The sequence below is a fragment of the Balaenoptera borealis genome (genome assembly GCF_965194805.1).
Source record: "Balaenoptera borealis genome assembly, chromosome: 13".
Taxonomy (NCBI): Eukaryota; Metazoa; Chordata; class Mammalia; order Artiodactyla; family Balaenopteridae; genus Balaenoptera; species Balaenoptera borealis.
In genome coordinates this window covers 2,547,406-2,569,222 of record NC_138870.1, presented here as the reverse complement: position 1 = coordinate 2,569,222, position 21,817 = coordinate 2,547,406, and the positions used below count along the sequence as shown (strand labels likewise).

Genomic DNA, 21,817 nt, shown 5'->3' with positions numbered 1-21,817 from the left:
GGAGATATATTGTATAGCACAGGATTATAGCCAATATTTTATAATAACTATAAATGGAGTATAACCTTTAAAAATTGTGAATCACTATATTGTACACCTGTAACTAATATAATATTGTACATCAACTATACTTCCATTAAAAAAAAATTCATTTCTAGAAAAGCACATTCTGTAAGAAATGCTAAAGGATGTTCTTCCAGCTGAAAGGAAATGAAACCAGATGGAAGCATGAATCTACAGGAAGGAATAAAGAACACACGTGGTAAATAAGCTGATATGTATAGACAACTGACTCTAAAGCAAAAATAATATCATTGTATGGTGGAGTTTATAATAGGTGTAAAATTGAAAGATATGACAACAATAGCACAAAAGATTGGGGGGGTAGAAACATGGTTGTCAGGTTGTTAACTTTGTGAAGTAGAAAATACAAACTATCAGTTTTGAATTTTTTTTTAAGTCATTTTCTTTTTTTAAAAAAATATTTATTTATTTATTTGGCTGCATTTGGTCTTAGTTGCGGCATGCGGGATCTTCGTTGCAGTGTGCAGGCTCTCTAGTTGTGGTACGTGGGCTCTAGAGTGCGCAGGCTTAGTTGCCCTGTGGCATGTGGTATCTTAGTTCCCTGACCTAAGATACGGGATTGAACCCATATCCCCTGCATTGGAAGGTGGATTCTTAACCACTGGACCACCAGGGAAGTCCCAAAGTTTTATAATTTCTAATCTAGGTAGACTTTGATAAGTTAAAGGTGCATATTGTTAGCTGTAGAGCAACTACCAAAAGCAAAACCAAAAACAAAAAGCTCAAAATCCAATAGAGGAAATAAAATACACTAAAAATTACTTCATTTACCCAGAAGAAAAAGGACAGCAAAGGAACGAGAGAGGAGTGAAGCAGAGAGGGGTAAATGGATGATAGATATAAATTCAGCATATCAGTAGTTAGGTCAAAATCAAATGGACTAAACACTCTAGTTAACGGACAGAGATTATTAGAATTGATTAAAAAAGAAACTGCTGTCTACAAGACATACAGTGTAATAAACACAAGTAGGTTGAAATTTAAAGAATGTACAAAGATAGTCCTTGTAAATAGTCATTATAAGAAATCTGGTATGGCTATATTAGTATCAGGTAAAAGAGACTTCCAGAGAGTATTCCTGGAGATAAAGAAGTACATGTCATAATGATGAAGCAGATAATTAACCAGAAAGACATAACAATCATTCATATGCATGCACCTAGTACAGAGCTTCAAAATTCATGAAGAGCCAACTGACAGAACTAAAGGGAAAACCAGACAGATCCATACTCATCAGTCATTGCTGGAGCTTATAACCCTGATTTCTCAGAAAGTGATAGAATAAGTGAACCAAAAACAAGCAGTAGAACTATAGAAGCTCTGAAGACTGTCAACTTGATCTATTTAATATTTATAGAGTAGTACACCCAACAACTGAAGAATATATATGTTTTTCAAATATGTATGGAATGTTCACCAATGAGGACCATATGCTGGGCCATAAAAACAAATCTTAATAAGTTTCAGAAGACTAAAATATGTCAGAATTGTTCTCTGACCACAGTGGGATTAAATTAGAAGGTAATAATAAGATTTTTGGAAAAATCCCCCAATGTTCAGAAATTAAATAATACAATTCTAAATGCCATGGCTCAAAGAAGAAGTCATAAGGAATACGAGAAGTCATTTTGAACTGAATGAAAATGAAAACACAAATGTGAAATTTTGTGTCATGCAGCTCAAGTAGTGCTTAGAGTGAAATTTATACCTTTAAATGCCTATATTACAAAATAAGAAAGTTTAATTCAGTGACCTGTTTCCACACTAAGAAAATGTTTAAAAAAGAGTAAAGTAAATGAAAGTAAATAGAATGAAGGAAATAATATGGATAAGAGCAGAAATCAAGGAAATAGAAAACTGACAACACAGAAAATTTACAGTCAACCGTGGGTTCTTCAAAGAAGCAATGGAATTGGTAGGCCCCTTTCAAGACTGATCAAGGGAAACGTGAAAACTCATAAATTACCAAATTTTTGTAATGAAAGAGGGCAAGAGTGGATATCACTTGAGGTTCTAATGGCGTTTATTTTTTTTTTTTTAAGTAGAATCATTTTTAAAAATATTTATTTAGGCTGTGCCGGATCTTAGTTGCAGCATGCGGGCTTCTTAGTTGTGGCATGGGGACTCTTAGTTGCGGCATGCATGCGGGATCTGGTTCCCCAACCAGGGATTGGACCCAGGCCCCTGCATTGGGAGTGCAGATTCTTACCCACTGGACCACCAGGGAAGTCCCTCTAATAGCATTTAAAAAGAGAATATTTTGAACAACTTTATGCCAATAAATTCGATAATTAAGATATAATAGACAAATTCCTTGAAAAATATGGTGTATCAAAACTGGATAAAAAAGGAATAGAAAGTTGACCAGGCCTGTATCTATTAAAGGAATTGAATTTGTAATAAAAAATATTTCCGCAAGGAAAACTCCAAGCACAGGTTAGTTTACTGGTGAATTCTACTAAACATCTAAATATGAAATAATATCAACCTTACTGAAACTCTTTCAGAAAATAGAGAAGAAGGAAATACTTCCTAATTCATCTTATGAGACTAGAATTACTCTCACACTTAAACCTGAAAAACACATTATATAAAGAGAAACTCCCTTATGAACATTGACATAAAATTCCCACAAAAAGTCTTAGCAGATTGAATCTAATGTAAATAAGAAACTAATATGTCATAACCAAGTTAGGCTTATTTCTGGAATGCAAGGGTTGTTCACTATTCAAAAATGAATTAGCTAATTTCAGCTACATTAACAATAAAGAAAAAATCATATAATTATCTCAGATATTCAGAAAATGTTTTTAACATCCAATCATATTATCAATTATTAACATCCATTCATATTATTATCCATATTATCAGTTATGATAATAACTCTTAGCTGACTAGGAAGAGAAGGCAATTTCTTCAGCTCAAAAAAGAGCCCCTATGAAAAGTTTACAGGTAAGGTCATACCAAATGATGAAAGGTGAACACTTTTCCCATGAGATTGCAAAGGACACAAAGACATCCACTTCAATCCCTTGTTCATTATTATATTTGGAGGTCCTAGTTACACAGTATGTCAAGAGATAATAAAATTGATAAGGAAGTAGTAGCATTGTCTTTACTCACAGACAGTATGATTGTCTAAGTAGGGCAACACATAAAAATCAGTTGTAGTTCTATATGTTAACAACAAGCAAATGGAAACTGAAATTTTAGAAAATATTATTTACAGTGACATCAAAATGCATAAAGTACTTCAGAATAAGTTTAACAAAAATTGTACAAGATCTCTACACAGAAAACCATACTACTGAGAGAAAATAAAAAATATCTAAACAAAAATAGGGATATATCTAGTTCATGATTTGATTATTCAAACTTTAAGCTGGCCATTTCCCCCAAATTCAGTTATTATTGCAACACAATTCCAGCCAAAATCACAGGGAGCTTTCTGTAGAAACTTATACTTGGAATTTTAAATTTACATTGAATTTCAGTGGACCTAGCAGAGTTAGACCATTTTGAAAAAGAGCAGAGGAGAGCAAGATGGCGGGGTAGAAGGACATGCTCTCACTCCCTCTTGCGAGAGCACCAGAATCACAGCTAACTGCTGAACAGTCATTGACAGGAAGACACTGGAACTCACCATAAAAGAGACCCCAAATCCAAAGACAAAGGAGAAGCCGCAATGAGACAGTAGGAGGGGCATAATCACAATAAAATCAAATCCCGTAACTGCTGGGTGCATGACTCACAAACTGGAGAACACTTATACCACAGAAGTCCACCCACTGGAGTGAAGGTTCTGAGCGCCACGTCAGGCTTCCCAACCTGGGGGTCTGGCAACGGGAGGAGGAACTCCTAGAGAATCAGACTTTGAAGGCTAGCAGGATTTGACTGTAGGACTTTGACAGGACTAGGGGAAGCAGAGACTCCACTTTTGGAGGGCACACACAAGGTAGTGTGTGCATCAGGACCCAGGGGAGGGAGCAGTGACCCCATAGGAGACTGAACCATACCTACCTGCTAGTGTTGGAGGATCTCCTGCAGAGGCAGGGGTGGCTGTAGCTCGCCCCAGGGACAAGGACACTGGCAGCAGAAGTTTTGGGAAGTACTCCTTGGCATGAACCCTCCCAGAGTCTGCCATTAGCCCCACCAAAGAGCCGGGTAGGCTCCAGTGTTGGGTTGCCTCAGGCCAAACGACCAACAGGGAGGGAACCCAGTCCCACCCATCAGCCAAAAAGCGGATTCAAGTTTTACTGAGCTCTGCCCACCAGAGCAACAGCCAGCTCTACCCACCAGCAGTCCCTCCCATCAGGAAGCTTGCACAAGCCTCTTAGCCTCATCTACCAGAGGGCAGACAGCAGAAGCAAGAGGAACTACAGTTCTGCAGCCTGTGGAACAAAAACCACATTTACAGAAAGATAGACAAAATGAAAAAGCAGAGGGCTATATACCAGATGAAGGAACAAGATAAAACCCCAGGAAAAGCAACTAAATGAAGTGGAGATAGGCAACCTTTCTGAAAAAGAATTCAGAATAATGATAGTGAAGATGATCCAGGACCTCAGAAAAGGAATGGAGGCAAGGATCGAGAAGATGCAAGAAATGTTTAACAAAGACCTAGAAGAATTAAAGAACAAACACCTAGAAGAATTAAACAACAAACAAACAGAGATGAACAATACCATAACTGAAATGAAAAATACACTAGAAGGAATCAATAGCAGAATAACTGAGGCAGAAGAACGGATAAGTGACCTGGAAGACAGAATGGTGGAATTCACTGCCATGGAACAGAATAAAGAAAAAAGAATGAAAAGAAACGAAGACAGCCTAAGAGACCTCTGGGACAACATTAAATACACCAACATTCGCCTTATAGGGGTCCCAGAAGGAGAAGAGAGAGAGGAAGGACTAGAGAAACTATTTGAAGAGATTATAGTCGAAAACTTCCCTAACATGGGAAAGGAAATAGCCACCCAGGTACAGGAAGTGCAGAGAGTCCCATATAGGATAAACCCAAGGAGAAACACGCCGAGACCCATAGTAATCAAAGTGGCAAAAATTAAAGACAAAGAAAAATTGAAAGCAACAAGGGAAAAACGACAAATAACATACAACGGAACTCCCATAATGTTATCAGTTGATTTCTCAGCAGAAACTCTACAAGCCAGTAGGGAGTGGCATGACATATTTAAAGTGATGAAAGGGAAAAACCTACAACCAAGATTACTCAACCCGGCAAGGATCTCATTCAGATTCGATGGAGAAATCAAAAGCCTTACAGACAAGCAAAAGCTAAGAGAATTCAGCACCACCAAACCAGCTCTACAACAAATGCTAAAGGAACTTCTCTAAGTGGGAAACACAAGAGAAGAAAAGGACCTACAAAAACAAACCCATAACAATTAAGAAAATGGTAATAGGAACATACATATTGATAATTACCTTAAATGTGAATGGATTAAATGATCCAACCAAAAGACCCAGGCTCACTGAATGGATACAGAAGCAAGACCCATATATATGCTGTCTACAAGAGACCCACTTCAGACCTAGGGACACATACAGACTGAAAGTGAAGGGATGGAAAAAGATATTCCATGCAAATAGAAATCAAAAGAAAGCTGGAGTAGCAATACTCATATCAGATAAAACAGACTTTAAAATAAAGAATGTTACAAGAGATGCTACCTAATGGACGCTGTCCTAAAGGAAGGACACTACCTAATGATCAAGGGATCAATCCAAGAAGAAGATATAACAATTATAAATATATATGCACCCAACATAGAAGCACTTCAATACATAAGGCAACTGCTAACAGCTATAAAAGAGGAAGTCGACAGTAACACAATAATAATGGGGGACTTTAACACCTCACTTACACCAATGGACAAATCATCCAAACAGAAAATTAATAAGGAAACACAAGCATTAAATGACACAATAGACCAGATAGATTTAATTGATCTTTATAGGACATTCCATCCGAAAACAGCGTGTTACACTTTCTTCTCAAGTGCACATGGAACATTCTCCAGGATAGATCACACCTTGGGTCACAAATCAAGCCTTGGTAAATTTAAGAAAATTGAAATCATATCAAGCATCTTTTCTGACCACAACGCTATGAGATTAGAAATAAATTACAGGGAATAAAACGTAAAAAACAAACACATGGAGGCTAAACAATACATTGCTAAATAACCAAGAGATCGCTGAAGAAATCAAAGAGGAAATCAGAAAATCCCTAGAGACAAATGACAACAAAAACACGACAATGCAAAACCTATGGGATGCAGCAAAAGCAGTTCTAAGAGGGAAGTTTATAGCAATACAGTCCTACCTCAAGAAACAAGAAAAATCTCAAATAAACAGTCTAACCTGGAACTTCCCTGGTGGCTCTATGGTTAAGAATCTGCCTGCCAATGCATGGGACACAGGTTCAAGCCCTGCTGTAGGAAGATCCCACATGTCATGGAGCAACTAAGCCTGTGCACCACAACTACTGAGCCTGCACTCTAGAACCCACAAGCCACAGCTACTGAAGCCCGTGTGCCTAGAGCCCGTGCTCTGCAACAAGAGAAGCCACCACAATGAGAAGCCTGCACACTGCAATGAAAAGCAACCCCTGCTTGCCACAACTAGAGAAAGCCTGCATGCATCAACAAAAACCCAATGCAGCCAAAATAAATAAATAAATTTTAAAAGTCAATCTAACCTTACACCTAAAGCAACTAGAGAAAGAAGAGCAAACAAAATTCAAAGTCGGTAGAAGGAAAGAAATCATAAAGATCAGAGCAGAAATAAATGAAACAGAAACAAAACAGTAGCAAAGATCAATAAAACTAAAAGCTGGTTCTTTGAGAACATAAACAAAATTGGTAGACCTCTAGCCAGAATCATCAAGGAGAAGAGGGAGAGGACTCAAATCAATAAAATTAGAAGTGAAAAAGGAGAAGTTACAATGGACACCACAGAAATACAAAGCATCATAGGAGACTACTGCAAGCAACTCTATGCCAATAAAATGGACAACCTGGAAGAAATAGACAAATTCTTAGAAAGGTACAACCTTTCAAGACTGAACCAGGAAGAAATAGAAAATATGAAAAGACCAATCACAAGTAATGAAATTGAAACTGTTATTAAAAATCTTCCAACAAACAAAAGTCCTAGCCTGTGAAGACAGCTTCACAGGTGAATTCTACCAAACATTTAAAGAAGAGCTAAAACCCATCCTTCTCAAACTCTTCCAAAAAATTGCAGAGGAAGGAACACTCCCAAACTCATTCTACGAGGCCACCATCACCCTGATACCAAAACCAGATAGAGATACTACTAAAAAAGAAAATTACAGACCAATATCACTGATGAATATAGATGCAAAAATCCTCAACAAAATACTAGCAAACAGAATCCAACAACACGTTAAAAGGATCATACACCATGATCAAGTGGGATTTATCCCAGGGATGCAAGGATTCTTCACTATACACTAATCAATCAATGTGATACACCATATTAACAAATTGAAGGATTAAAAACCATATGATCATCTCAATAGATGCAGAAAAAGCTTTTGACAAAATTCAACACCCATTTATGATAAAAACTCTACAGAAAGTGGGCATAGAGGGAACTTACTTCAACATAATAAAGGCCATATACAGCAAACCCACAGCAAACATCATTCTCAATGGTGAAAAACTGAAAGCATTTCCTCTAAGATCAGGAACAAGATGAGGATGTCCACTCTCACCACTATTATTCAACATAGTTTTGGAAGTTTTAGCCACAGCAATCAGAGAAGAAAAAGGAATAAAAGGAATACAAATTGGAAAAGAAGAAGTCAAACTGTCACTGTTTGCAGATGACATGATACTATACATAGAAAATCCTAAAGATGCCACCAGAAAACTACTAGAGCTAATCAATGAATTTGGTAAAGTTGCAGGATACAAAACTAATGCACAGAAATCTCTTCATTCCTATACACTAACAATGAAAGATCAGAAAGAGAAATTAAGGAAACAATCCCATTCACCATTGCAACAAAAAGAATATAATACCTAGGAATAAACCTACCTAAGGAGGTCAAAGACCTGTATTCAGAAAACTATAAGACACTGATGAAAGAAATCAAAGATGACACAAACGGATGGAGAGATAGACCATGTTCTTGGATTGGAAGAATCAATATTGTGAAAATGACTATACTACCCAAAGCAATCTACAGATTCAGTGCACTCCCTATCAAATTACCAATGGCCTTTTTTAGAGAACTAGAAGAAAAAATCTGAAAATTTGTATGGAGACACAAAAGACCCCGCATAGCCAAAGCAATCTTAAGGGAAAAAAACGGAGCTGGAGGAATCAGACTCCCTGACTTCATACTATACTACAAAGCTGCAGTAATCAAGACAATATGGTACTGGCACAAAAACAGAAATATCAATCAGTGGAACAGGATAGAAAGCCCAGAGGTAAACCCATGCACCTGTGGTCAACTAATCTATGACAAAGGAGGCAAGGATATACAATGGAGAAGACAGTCTCTTCAATAAGTGGTGCTTGGGGAACTTCCCTGGTGGCACAGTGGTTGAGAATCCGCCTGCCAATGCAGGGGACATGGGTTCGAGCCCTGGTCCGGGAAGATCCCACATGCCACAGAGCAACTAAGCCCGGGTGCCACAACTACTGAGCCTGTGCTCTAGAGCCCACGAGCCACAACTACTGAGCCCACATGCCACAACTACAGAAGCCTGTGCACCTAGAGCCCAGGCTCCACAACAGGAGAGGCCACCTCAATGAGAAGCCCACGCACCACAACAAAGAGTAGCCCCTGCTCACCACAACTAGAGAAAGCCCGCACACAGCAACAAAGACCCAATGCAGCCAAAAATAAGTAAAATTTTAAAATAATAATAATAAGTGGTGCTGGGAAAACTGGACAGCTACATGTAAAAGAATGAAATTAGAACATTCCCTAATACCACACAAAAAAATAAACTCAAAATGGATTAAAGACCTACATGTAAAACCGGACACTATAAAACTCTTTGAGGAAAACATAGGAAGAACACTCTTTGACATAAATCACAGCAAGATCTTGTTTGACCCACCTCCTAGAGTAATGGAAATAAAAACAAAAATAAACAAATGGGATCTAATTAAACTTAAAAGCTTTTGCACAGTGAAGGAAACCTGTATAAGATGAAAAGACAACCCTCAGAATGGGAGAAAATATTTACAAACGAATCAACAGACAAAGGATTAATCTCCAAAATATATAAACAGCTCATGAAGCTCAATATTAAAAAAACAAACAGCCCAATCAACAAATGGGCAGAAGACCTAAATAAACGTCTCTCCAAAGAAGACATACAGATGGCCAAGAAGCACATGAAAAGCTGCTCAACATCACTAATTAGAATGGGCTCAACAGTTGGAATGGGCATGATCACAAAATCTACAAACAGCAAATGCTGAAGAGGGTGTGGAGAAAAGGGAACCCTCTTGCACTGTTGGTGGGAATGTAAATCTATACATCCACTATGGACAACTGTATGGAGGTTCCTTAAAACACTGAACATAGAAGTACCATATGACCCAGAAATCCCACTCCTGGGCATATACCCAGAGAAAACCATAGTTCAAAAAGACACATGCACCCCAATGTTCATTGCAGCACTATTTACAAAGCCACGTCAAGGAAGCAACCTAAATGCCCATCAACAGACGAATGGATAAAGAAGATGTGGTACCTATATGCAATGGAATATTAGCCATAAAAAGGAACAAAATTGGGTCATTTGTAGAGACGTGGATGGACCTAGAGACTGTCATGCTGAGTGACGTAAGTCAGAAAGGGAAAAACAAATATTGTATATTAACGCATATATGTGGAATATAGAAAAATGGTACAGATGAACTGGTTTGTAAGGCAGAAATAGAGATACAGATGTAAAGAACAAATGTATGGACACCATGAGGGGAAAGTGTAGTGGGGGATGAATTGGGAGATTGGGATTGACATATATACACTAATATGCATAAAATAGATAACTAATAAGAACCTGCTGTATAAAAAATAAATTTAAAAGAAGAAAGAAAGAAAGAAAAAGAACAGAGTCAGAAGACTTTCACTACCAGTTGTGTAGTCTTGGTATACAACGACAGTAATTAAAAGTGTGGTTAGGGCATGAACACTGACATGTAGAATAATGGAACAGAATGAAGGGTACCGAATAGACTCATAGATACACAGTCACAGGCACCAGTGTAATTTAATGGGGAAACACTTGTGTTTTCAATAAATGATGCAGCTACAACTGGATGTCTGTAGGGTAAAGTGAGGTAGGGACCTCATACTATATGCAGAAATTAGTTCAAAGTGGATCATAGACCTAAACATAAAAGGAAAAACCATAAACTTCTGGAAGAAACTTGGAAACTTTGGAATAAGCAAAGATTATTTTAGTACACATAATATACTAACCATAAAAGAAAAAATTGGTAAGTTGTACTTCATCAAAATTAAAGGCTTTTCTTCAAAAGACACCATTAAGAAAATGAAAAGAATTGAATGATAAAGGTGAAAGATATTTATGTGTAAAGGATTTTTGTATGTAACTTTGCAGATGACAGTTAAATCTCTATTATGTCTGTTTCTATAGGATTTACCCCATCGTGTTACAGTCATTTATTTGCAAGCTTTATCATCTTCCTCCAGACTCCTGATATTCAGAAGTGTTCCTTTCTTGAATCCTAAAAAACAAGCACAGGACCCAACACATTGGCACTCAGGAAATATTCTTTGAATTGTACTGAATTATTTTCACATTAAGTGTTCTAAGAGGATGTATAACCAAATTACTAATGGTTTTAAACAGCCTTTATGTTGTTTGTCATTTCTACAAGTTAGATCTTCAAGACAGATTGAACATTGTTCAGATCCAGAGTTCTTCTTTTCTCTGTGGTTTAATATTCTAGGAACCTATTTGGTTAGGATGCCTGCTTGTTTAGGAATATTTGCTAAGGGAAATATCTGTGATGCACTCATCAGTTTTATATAGGAGTCACTGTCGGGGGGAAACAGATGAACCCCTCCTTTTAGCAGAGGATGTCTTTGCTATGCATGTGAAAGAAATTATGACTGGATTTATTCTTTTTCTTCGTTGCCTTTTCTTCCACATAATGACATTCTTACAGCATCCATGGACATTGGTATAATTTTCCACCCAGAATTAAGTTATTTCTTTTTAGTGTTTGTGGCCATGCATTTTCTGTTAGAAATACTGTTGCTTTTTAGAGCAAGGTGGTTACTACCTAGCAGAGATAGCAAACAGTTTGATCTTGAAATTAAGCTTAGTTTCACAGGGGGGCAACGTACACATCTGGAGTGAACCTATCAGAATACATCTGCCCTCTTGGACTGTGGCCTCACGTTGGTGTTGTCTCTCAAGCTCACAGTACTCCAGACATATAGTCATCCAATTGGTGTTCCTTTATCTTCAGCCACATCTACGCTGCATATCTTCGTTTTCTTTCATCATTTCTTGTTTTTATCATACTGTCTTGCTTGTTTATATTTTCTTTTTGCTTACATTTTCTTAGCTCATTTATAAAGTATTCATAATTTGAGAATGTGTCTAATTGCCTTTATCCAATGCTCAAAATCTGGAGTTGAGGGTTAACATTATAAAAAGAGATGGTAAAAATAGGGTAGTTCTCTCATAAAAGTGTGATTGATTCATTCAAAGAATATCTGACAAATTGGGGAAACATTTATGATACAATGTTAAGTGAGAAAAAAAAGCATAAAACTGATTTTTCTGTGTGTATATGTAGATGCATTTTTTAACAAAAAAATAAAAGCTGGGAAGAATAATCACCAAAATGTTAAAAGTACTTATCTTTGAATGGTGGAAATAAGGGTGTTTTTTTTCTTTCTCATACTTGTTGCATTTTCTAATTTTCCATAATGAGGGTGTATTACTCTTAGAGTTAGATAAAATAAAGGCTATACATTGGAAGGGGGGGAAGTGTGATTGATTCAGACATGCGTATGGATATTATTCATTAACTTTTTAAAAAAAGAATCAAGACCTCTTCACTGTCTCTTTTTTCTTTTGTGAAAGGCAGATATTAGAAATACTCATTTCATATCATGGTTCTCTCTCCCATCACATGAAATATAATAAAGTCTTATATTACTGTTTTCATTTGCTTTTCTTTTCTTTTTTTAATCTTTGGGCAGTGTAGTCCACATCACTGAGTTGAATATGAACTGGATAAAAGTAGTCATGACCTTTCTGATATATAGGCATATATTCAAAACATTTTTTTTCTAACCAGTTGCTCAATGGAAATAAGAAGTTTCTTACTTTCACTGGGAACATAAATCTAATTATGTTGCACTTACGTTTACAAACCTTCAAAAGCTCCATATTTCAGTCAACTCTCCATAATTTTGTCCCTTGGTGCATTTCTGGCTTTATTTTCCTCTCTGGTTCTTATCTCCATTATCCCAAATCTGTTCAAACTTACATTCTCCCTCCTTAATGCTTTTGCTAAAACCATTCTTCTGTCTTAAATGCTTTCTCCATATTCTGTCTTTTATGGTTCCACCCTTTTCTCAAGGCTGACACCAAATCACATTGCCTGTAAAGAAACCAGCTTAAATCTTCCCAGTCAGCACTGGTGCCCCCATCACTTGGCTCTTTGTTTTGTTTTTTAGAGCATTTTTACACCATTTACACCTTGTTTCTAGACTGTGTGCTCCAAAACTGTGCTAAGCACTGTGGAGAAGATATTCACTGAGATGATGTATTTTTCCTCACATCGCAGAGCTCATAGACTTATGCACACACGATTTCTGTGGGTGAAGATAAACATAAACGGCCATATGAGAGGGGTGCATCATTAGATAAAACATCCTGGAAGGTGTGTTATATTTTTTATAGAATGTTTTTATGTGTGTTAAAGTTTTGTTTCCACATGTAAATCCTTGAGATACCTGAAATGTATTGTGTGAGGAAAGTTTTTTATTCTAGTTTTTCTCTATGGAAAGCCAGTTGTAATATCCCCTATATAATATGATAAGTGCCCATATGCGCCTGAGTCTGTTCCTGGGCTCTGTACAGTTTTCCATTCACCTGTTATGGCCGTGCTAGATCATTACTGTTTTATATACTGTTCTACTTTTAAGTTCTGGTGTACGGCAGGACAGAAGTTTCCTCAGTGTGCTTCAGTCAGCGTCACCTGGAACTTCACTCTTTCATAGAAATTTTATAATGATACTGACTAGGTTCTTAAAAAAAAAAAAACAAACCCTTTTGGGACTTTGATAAGAATTTGCATTTATTAATACACTAATTTAGGCAAAATTAGATATTTATTATAACAGTAAGTCTTGTCATCCACTTACATAGCCTATTTATCCATTTATTTAAGTTTTCTTTTATGGCCTTCATTAGTATTTTGTGCATTTTCTCAGCAAAATTCTCACACATCTACATTAGATTTATTTCTAGATACCTCATTTGCTGCTATCATGAATGATATATTTTTTCAATTAAATTCTCTACTTTTTTATTCCTGGTATGTAAAAAGCTATCTTTAAAAAAATACTGCTGTTCTATATATATCCTGTTACCCCTTATTAGCTTTGTTAGAGTAGCACAACCTGCTGAAAACTTTCTGTGACTTAACACAGTAAAAGTTTATTTCTCGGTGGATCTAATGGGCCAATGCTATTATTTCTGATTGGTGGTGCTTTTTAAATCTATACTGTATATATGCCCTGTTTAATTCATATGCTTTGTGACTTTTGTATTTTTTTTTTCTTATTTAGTGTTACTAGAAGTTTGTGTGCTTTATACTTTTTTTTCAGGAGCTAGATTGGGATTTTGTTCAACTCTGTGTTTGTTTTTACTCTACTAGTTTCTGGTCTATTATCATTTCCTTCTATTTTCCTTACATTTACCATGTTTATTTTTTTCCAAATTACTTGAATATTGTCAGTTATTATGGAAGGCTATAGATTTTCCTCTAAGCCTCCCATTAGCTATATCCAAATTTTGATATGTAGAAATTTCTCCTTGTGTATTTTAGGTCTTTTGGTTTCCTGAGCTTTTCCCGTTCATTCATGTTTTATCCAGGGTGTGGTGGTTTAATTTCATAAAATTAGGGGGGCGTATTCAGTGTTGATTTCACAATATTTTTATTGAATACATTGTAGTGAGAAAAAATAGTCTATAAAAGGTAAGCAAAAGAGGCATAAATACAGCTACAGTAGAAATGTTTAAAATTATCGATTGACCAGGTATCCTGGCATTAGATGGTATGTTGATTTTACCCTCAGGCTGGAATCAGGATGATGACATCATTTCCAGGTATTCCTAGGTCTCTTTCTTACATGTAAGAAAAACTTGCCCAGAAGTCCTTCACAGCCTCCTTCCACAGCAGACTAACTAACCTTCATCATCCGTTTGGCCAGACTGAGTCACATGCCAAGTCACTGGAAAGGGAAAAGTGCACCTTTTTTGTCTTACTCTATTAGTACCTACCTCTGAGGTCTGGAAAGAGGGTGTTTATCTTTGAGTCATGCTGAAGAATGGGTGGATCCATGAACAAAGTTGGAAGGCAGCCCGATACAGTCTTCTGCAGTTGCCTTCTAGATGCCCTATGTCAATATGGACATCAGTGAATTTATTGGAAGGGAGAAAGGATACTGATTAATCTGGAGAGTCTGATACATGGCATTCTGTTAGGAGAGCTTCTCATATCTATTTAAATGCCCTTTAACACAGTTCAGTTATTTCTAGTTTTTACAATGTGAAGTCTCTTGTAACTCTTAACTTTCCTCATGAGGATTTGTTTTCTTATATGGTTTGTAATCTTTGACTATGAGCTCATCTTCTGTGGGGCTACTTACCTTGGGAGTCTTATTCCTTTCAGATCAGCTTTGAGTTTGTCTGAAACAGTGAGTTTCACTGTTTCTGGACCAGTTTTTATGTGAGTTTCTGTGCTTGGAATTTTGTTTATCTCGTTTACTAATGATTTCTCATGGGTGATTCTTTTCACACCCAAAGCTCTGGACTCTTCACTGCCCCACTGGGCTGGTAGGCAGCGTTTTTCTGGTCCTTGTTTTACAGATGGAGCCAACCTTTGTGACTTTCTTTAGCTGTAATGCATAGGTTATTTCTGTCTCCTGCAGAGCCTGAATCCAGGAACCTCTTCCCTAGCCCTTAGTTATTAAGGCCTATAGCCCAGTGTTTTACCCCTTACGAGCCATTTCTACTTTATTTCTCATCAGTGCTTTGACTTTGAGTTCTATCTTCATTATTGGCACTTCCAGTTTATTTTAGCTCATGCTTGATACCTCATTGTTATTTTCTGTTTTATGCAGTGTTTTCATGAGTTTGGAGCAAGAGGGAAGGGTCCTTATATGTTGGCTTAGTTCATAATGTTTATCAGAAGCGTAAGTTTCAATTTAAACCAAATTGGTTTTCAGAATTTAGGTTTTTTTCCTTCTCTTAATTTATTTTTTTGGCCTTTATTTTTATATGCATACTTTTCCTTCTTGAAGTCTTCAAAATCCATAACAAGGATTTTGATTGCTACTTTTTAGACAGAACATCTGTTGCAAAATTTTTGCCATTTCTTGTGGGATGGGGTAAATTACAACTCTGTTGAACCAAAATTTTATGTGGAAAGGTAGCAAGAAGCAATGATGAAAGATGTGCTGGCCCTACTTTGTTTCTGAAATGTTATTTTGTTCTCTTAAGTTCTGTAAGGTGGAGAGTTACTTCTGCTTAAAAATTTTCATCTTCACCCAAACTTTGTGTCTTATGGAATAGTTTATTTTTCCAATATACTTTAAAGAAAAAAACCTTTCTGTTCTCAGCCTGCTCATGATATCCATCTCCTGTTGCTTTGGCTCAGAGTTCCATTCTACTTCATGATAAACACCTTCGTATCTCATTATATCTTCAACTCTGAGCTCTGGGAGCAGCCTCACAGAGGAAACTCACTGTGCTATCTAAATGAGCCATGACAAGCATGGGAGTGGAATTTACAGCTGGGAAGTAGACCAGGTGGTATTCAGGGGGCTTGTTCCATGTGGTAATTGCAGAACCTATTAGTATTGAAGTAGAAACTGGAGGAGTGAAGCTTTTTGGCTACTAATTTCCTGGAGAGATAAGACAGTCACACGTGCTTGTGTTTTTCCATTTCTCCATGTAAAATTGTGCTTGAGGACATTTCTTATTATTTCTCACTCTGATTTTTTATTTGTTTTATTTTTATTTTATAGGCGGGCTTAATGTGACTAAACCCCTCAGTATGAAAATTGTGAGACACGAGGGTTAAGTTGTTGTGTTATTAAGTGGATCCTCCAGCCCTTCTTTCTGGGGATGAAGCCCTACTGCGATGAAGTGTAATAAGGCTCAAAGCTGTCAGTGGTTCCAGATGTGGAAGAGGGCCTCATCAGAGGGTTTCTTCACCAGGACAGATGTGCATATCTTGGGCCTGTGCTAATTAAGAGAGTGTTTTCCTCTCATTTTATTGCTACTCCATCTGTTAGAAAGTATCCAGATAATTGCACAACACATACAAATGATGATGTATCCATCACATGCAAACAACAGAAATACTTCAGCATAGTTCTTTTCAGGAGGGTTCATTTGGGGACAGTGGGCAGATCCTTTCTTCTTCCCAGTCACCATTCTGGGAAGTGCTGATGGGCCCCAGAGCCCATCCATTACCCCCCAGTGCTCATTCGTATCCCACTTCTTTTGTCACTAAGATGAGGGCTACTTTAGCAAATGTCAGCTGTTGTCAGTGTCTTTGAATTGAAAATGAAGATAAACTAAATTTGTTTTTTTCCCTGAAGATAGTTAATCATGTCACTTAATTTTGGGCCAGTAAAGAAAGAAGGAATAGTTCAGTTTAATAAGTGGTGCATAAAATGAGACCCCACCCTACCCCCACCTCCATACCTCTGCTCTGCCGTTTTGAACAGATGCTTTAATAAGTCTGCAGGCTCTAGAGCCATGTTAGGTAGGGTGTTGGTAGTTATTTAGAGCTTCGCATTGAGTAGAAATTGCACATTGAATTTTGAATGAATTGACTCGTCCCTTCAGTTCACCCTGGGGTGTCGATAGTGTGAAGGCATTTCTTTGCCATAGCAGCTTCTTCTCATCCTACCACTTTTTAGCTTTGGGTGCTTCCCTATCCCATCTTTGTTTTCACATTTAAAGCATAAGAAGACTCAAGAGCTGTATTTTGTTTTTTACTTTAAACTAAGACCAGAGCAGCCTTTTAGTCACCAATCACTGTTAAGTTGATGATTCCTTTATGCTACCCAAGAGTTTTTATTTAAAATTGAACATTTTTACTTGCTCTTTATGTCAGAGGGATCATATCCCGTGTGGTATTCCTCCTCCATCTCAGCTACTTAAAGAAGTACTGTAAATAGAGGCTTTCAACTTAGAAAGCACTGCGCATTTCATGGGCTCCAACTGAACTGAACTGTAGGCTAATAAAAAGTTCCAGATGAAAATATTGTGGTATCTTGTTGTGTTCTAGTGTAGCTGTAATGCAGTGTGAACAGTGGTGGCTTTGCTCCACTGTAAATCCCATTTGGATACTGACAACATGGTTCAAAACATCAGGAGTTAAATCCCAAAGCTCATGTTTGTGTGAACACTCATCATGCATACGGAAGACCTTATTTCATTATTTAAAATAGAATTGCTTGTCAGGTAGGACAGAGTCCTAGCTCTGCCAGGAACAGGGATAAGATGAGAGGTGAATGGCTGCTGAATTGTCATATTTTTACAGTTGATACTTTTATTCTTTTTTAGCAGTAAGTTTTTTGCATGAATAATAGTGATGATTCCATAGGCACTTTTCTGTTGGATCCCGAGTGTTGCAGCAGATTAGAAGCAGAGAAAGACCTGAGAGCTCATATTCAGTTATAGTAAATGAGGACTCTTTAATGAAAAACAAAAGCCATTTATGTTGTTCCACATGCACAAGATGAAGGAGTACTTGAAATTTCTTCCAACTTGAATGCTAGACTTTGTCTTACAGCTTCTTAAGGGAAGTTTTTATTTATCATAGGGCAGAGGTCCCCAAAATTTTCTTGGTTTCAGTGCAGTCAGTCAATTTTTCATGGCCTCCAGGCCAAATAAATACCTAACAGTTCTTAATAATAATTATACTTGTACAGTTTAAATATTTATGTCCTAACGATTTGCTTATCACTTCAAAAATAATATATAAATTGAAAGACAAAAATATTTTAGTTTTGTTCTCTGATCACCACAGTAACTTACTAATGGAGTGTGTGCTTATTGGACACTGCACAGTTTTCAGATCTTGGGATCAGATTGGCCACTGCCACCTTCATTTCTTGTTCTACCTTGATTTCTGTGCATTCCTGTGCTGGGCTCTTCGTTACAGCAAACATCGGAACTCAGGTTCACAGACGGAGACTGTCTTGACACATGTATCTGTGTGTGATGCAAGTGTTGAAACCACCTCAAGCTAGTGATTCATATGTTGTCTAACAGATGTCACTGTTTCTGCCCCAAATTGAAAATATTCTTCAGTGCCCCTTTGAGTTCCCTGGGGCAGGGTGGGAACTGTGGTAGTACTGTGGAATGATATTAGCTAATAAGACTCGATGGCACCCTAGTTCAGGAGAAATGGCTGCTATGCCAGACTCTAGGGGAAGAGAGTAAAGTGTGTCCCAGGCTGTTACCAGAGGACCCAGGACTCTTCACCGGCCTGTGGGGAGACAGCGGGCATCTTAATTAAGAACAGAGACTCTGACCCCAGGAGGAAGAGCTTTTTACATCTCCTCTCTCTCCTGTTCTTTCTCCCCCTCCCCTCCTTTCTCCTGTCTCTCTTTCACTCATATACACACAAACACATGCAAATAACTGAAACAAGTACCAAACAAAACAGGACTTCTACTTGCTGTGCACTGATATTTTCTGTTCCTTTTTATTCTTGTTTACTTTGTTTTTGAAACAAAGTAAAGACCCTCAAGACCCACTAAACTGAGGAGGACTAGTTAAGGGCATAGACTCTGGGGCCCAATTTGGTTTTTTTTTTTAATTTTAAATTTATTTATTTATTTAGTTTTTTTTGGCTGTGTTGGGTCTTCGTTTCTGTGCGAGGGCTTTCTCTAGTTGCGGCAAGCGGGGGGCCACTCTTCATCGCGGTGCGCGGGCCTCTCACTATCGTGGCCTCTCTTGTTGCGGAGCACAGGCTCCAGACACACAGGCTCAGTAGTTGTGGCTCACGGGCCCAGCTGCTCCGCGGCATGTGGGATCTTCCCAGACCAGGGCTCGAACCCGTGTCCCCTGCATTGTCAGGCGGATTCTCAACCACTGCACCACCAGGGAAGCCCCCAATTTGGTTTTAAAATAGCCATCACCATTTCCTATCTGTGTGACCACACGCAAGATTATTTAACCTCTCAGTTACTCAGTTTCCTCATCTATCAAATGGGGATTAATAATAATACATGGTGTTGAGGGGAATAAATAAGTTACTACATGTGAAACACTTAAAACAGTCCTTGGCTGTTAATTACTGCTGTATTACTTATTACTAGAATCTTAATTAATAATCAGAGGTTAGAACATTTGGGGATTGGAAAGAAACAACAGTTTCAACCTCTAAAAGTGCTACTATATATAGTAAAAAGGATGAATTTTCTTCTGGATTTTTACTCCTGGGCAGGTATGTTTTGTATCCCTTGCCAAAGATTTTCTGGATAAACAGAGGAATCAGAAAAAGGGAGATAAAAGTATTATTATCTTTATACTGATAAAGCTGATTAGAGTACACGACTTTATATTTGCAGCCAAGTAGCCTTCCTACTATTTCACTCATGAATTAGAGCACAGCTAGATAACTGCAGGCATTTTACTACATGCAGAGAGCAGAACAGGGTGTACATTCTGCATAGACAGACGAATCTGAAGACAGGAGAGCAGAAGGGCTAAAATGAGCGTGTTTATCTCTTTCTTCAAAACTTGCCAATCAGATAACTCTCAAGGGAGTGAGACTGGGAACAGAGGCATAGAAATGTGGAGAATGAGGAATGTTACCCTAAGAGTGGGAACATTTCTCAGGGGTACAGGAGGCCTGTAATCAAGTTCGTGTTTCATAACTTGCAGCAGTTAGCTGTCTTTTCTGATATGAACTTTAAGGATAGACATACCAGGATCTGAATCCTGCCTGTCTTACTTAACTGCGCTCGCTAGGGCAACCTAGAATTTCCAGGAGCCCTAAAACAGACACAACTACATTCCAAGAAAAAGGGACCACTGGCTTCTCTTCCCTGTTCCATTCGTACAGTGTTAGATGTATTAGTGTTTGCTTTTATCAAACGGCAGTAGAGTTAGAAGCATGAGACTTACCTTGGTTGACCAGTAGTTATTCTAATAGCATGTTTCCATCAGTCTGTCTCTACATTTAATTCTAGTTGATGATTTCTGTGAACTTGTAGCTGATAGAGTAGTATATAATGCTTGGTCCAGGTTATTAAATTATGCTATGTTAATATATATACAACCCATCTTTTTCATTACAAAAAGTGGTGTAATATCTTGGCTTATTTTTTATAAACATACTCAACGTAGGAAAAGTTTTCCAAGTAAGTGTTTCAGTTGGCTCCCACTTCTCTCATCCTCTACTCTTCCTCCCTCTCTCATCCTCTACTCTTCCTCCCTCTCTCTTCTTCCTTCCTATTCTTTGTTTCTTTTCTCTGTCTTTTAATAAGTGTCTGTAATAGTACCTGTGTTTCAGGAACCGTACTGGACATTAATGTGATTTTGAAGAAGATGTATTCAGTCCCTTTATCTAATAGTCTAGTGATAAGATGACATGTTAAGCAAATAATAATTTAGTTATGATTATAATGTCTAATTAACAAAAAGTATAGTAGTAAATTAAAATTTACAGTAAGGGGTCTGAGCTAATGTGCAATGATCCTCCGTAGGAGGTGGCATTTCAGACCTGAGGAACGAGGGTGATGTCAGCACAATGGGGGCATAAGGCTCCTAGCACTCTTGCCCCTGCCAGAAACACCCGTCGGCACAGCTGTCCCTGTACAAAAATGCCTTCATCAGGCCAAGGATTCGTGTGAGGGATTCCAGCCCTGCATGAAGCACAGAAATAAAGGTACATTGCGGAGGGTAGGAAAGATAGATGTACACTATTCCCATTACCTTTCCCCCAAGCCCAGACAGCATAGTGCAGACACCCACCCCGTGGGGAAAGGAAAGTGACCAACTTTACCATGGACCCCCCAGAGTTGGTCCACCCTGGCACCAGGCCAACTCCTGCAGCCTTGAGTGGCTCCCTGTGTGTTCCTGCAAACCCAGGTCCCAGTGCCTTCTGGCTCCAGTGAACCTGGGCCCCCAGCACATCCTAGCACCAGGTTGCTCCTGAAGCCTTGGGTGGTTCCTGTGGCCCCAGGCTTAGAATCATCCCCCTTGAACCTAGGTTCCAGGTGGGCACCTGCATACCCAGGTCCTACCTAGACCTAGTGCCAGGCCAACTACCACAGACCCATGCTTTTGACCCACCCCAGCACCAGGCCAGCTCCTATGGCTCCAGACCCCCAGCTACTCCAGTGCTGGGCTGGACTCTGTGGGTCTAGACTCCAGACCAGCTCCTGCATACACAGGTTCCCAGCTCA

At 38.2% G+C, this 21,817-nt stretch overlaps 1 protein-coding gene across 20 annotated transcripts in view; it reads left to right on the top strand.

Moving 5' to 3' along the window:
- Positions 1-21,817, top strand: part of ERC1 (ELKS/RAB6-interacting/CAST family member 1) — a 417,262-nt gene that overhangs the window by 237,799 nt on the left and 157,646 nt on the right. The window contains exon 16 of one of the 20 annotated variants that reach the window (XM_082349074.1): positions 10,767-19,222. The exons of 18 other annotated variants lie outside the window; for them this stretch is intronic. In XM_082349074.1, the coding sequence (XP_082205200.1) occupies positions 10,767-10,830 (64 nt within the window). In that variant the 3' untranslated portion in view covers positions 10,831-19,222. Of the gene's footprint in view, positions 1-158; positions 7,270-10,766; positions 19,223-21,817 lie in introns of those variants that run through there. One more of the 20 variants, XM_082349075.1, reaches the window with a different exon arrangement.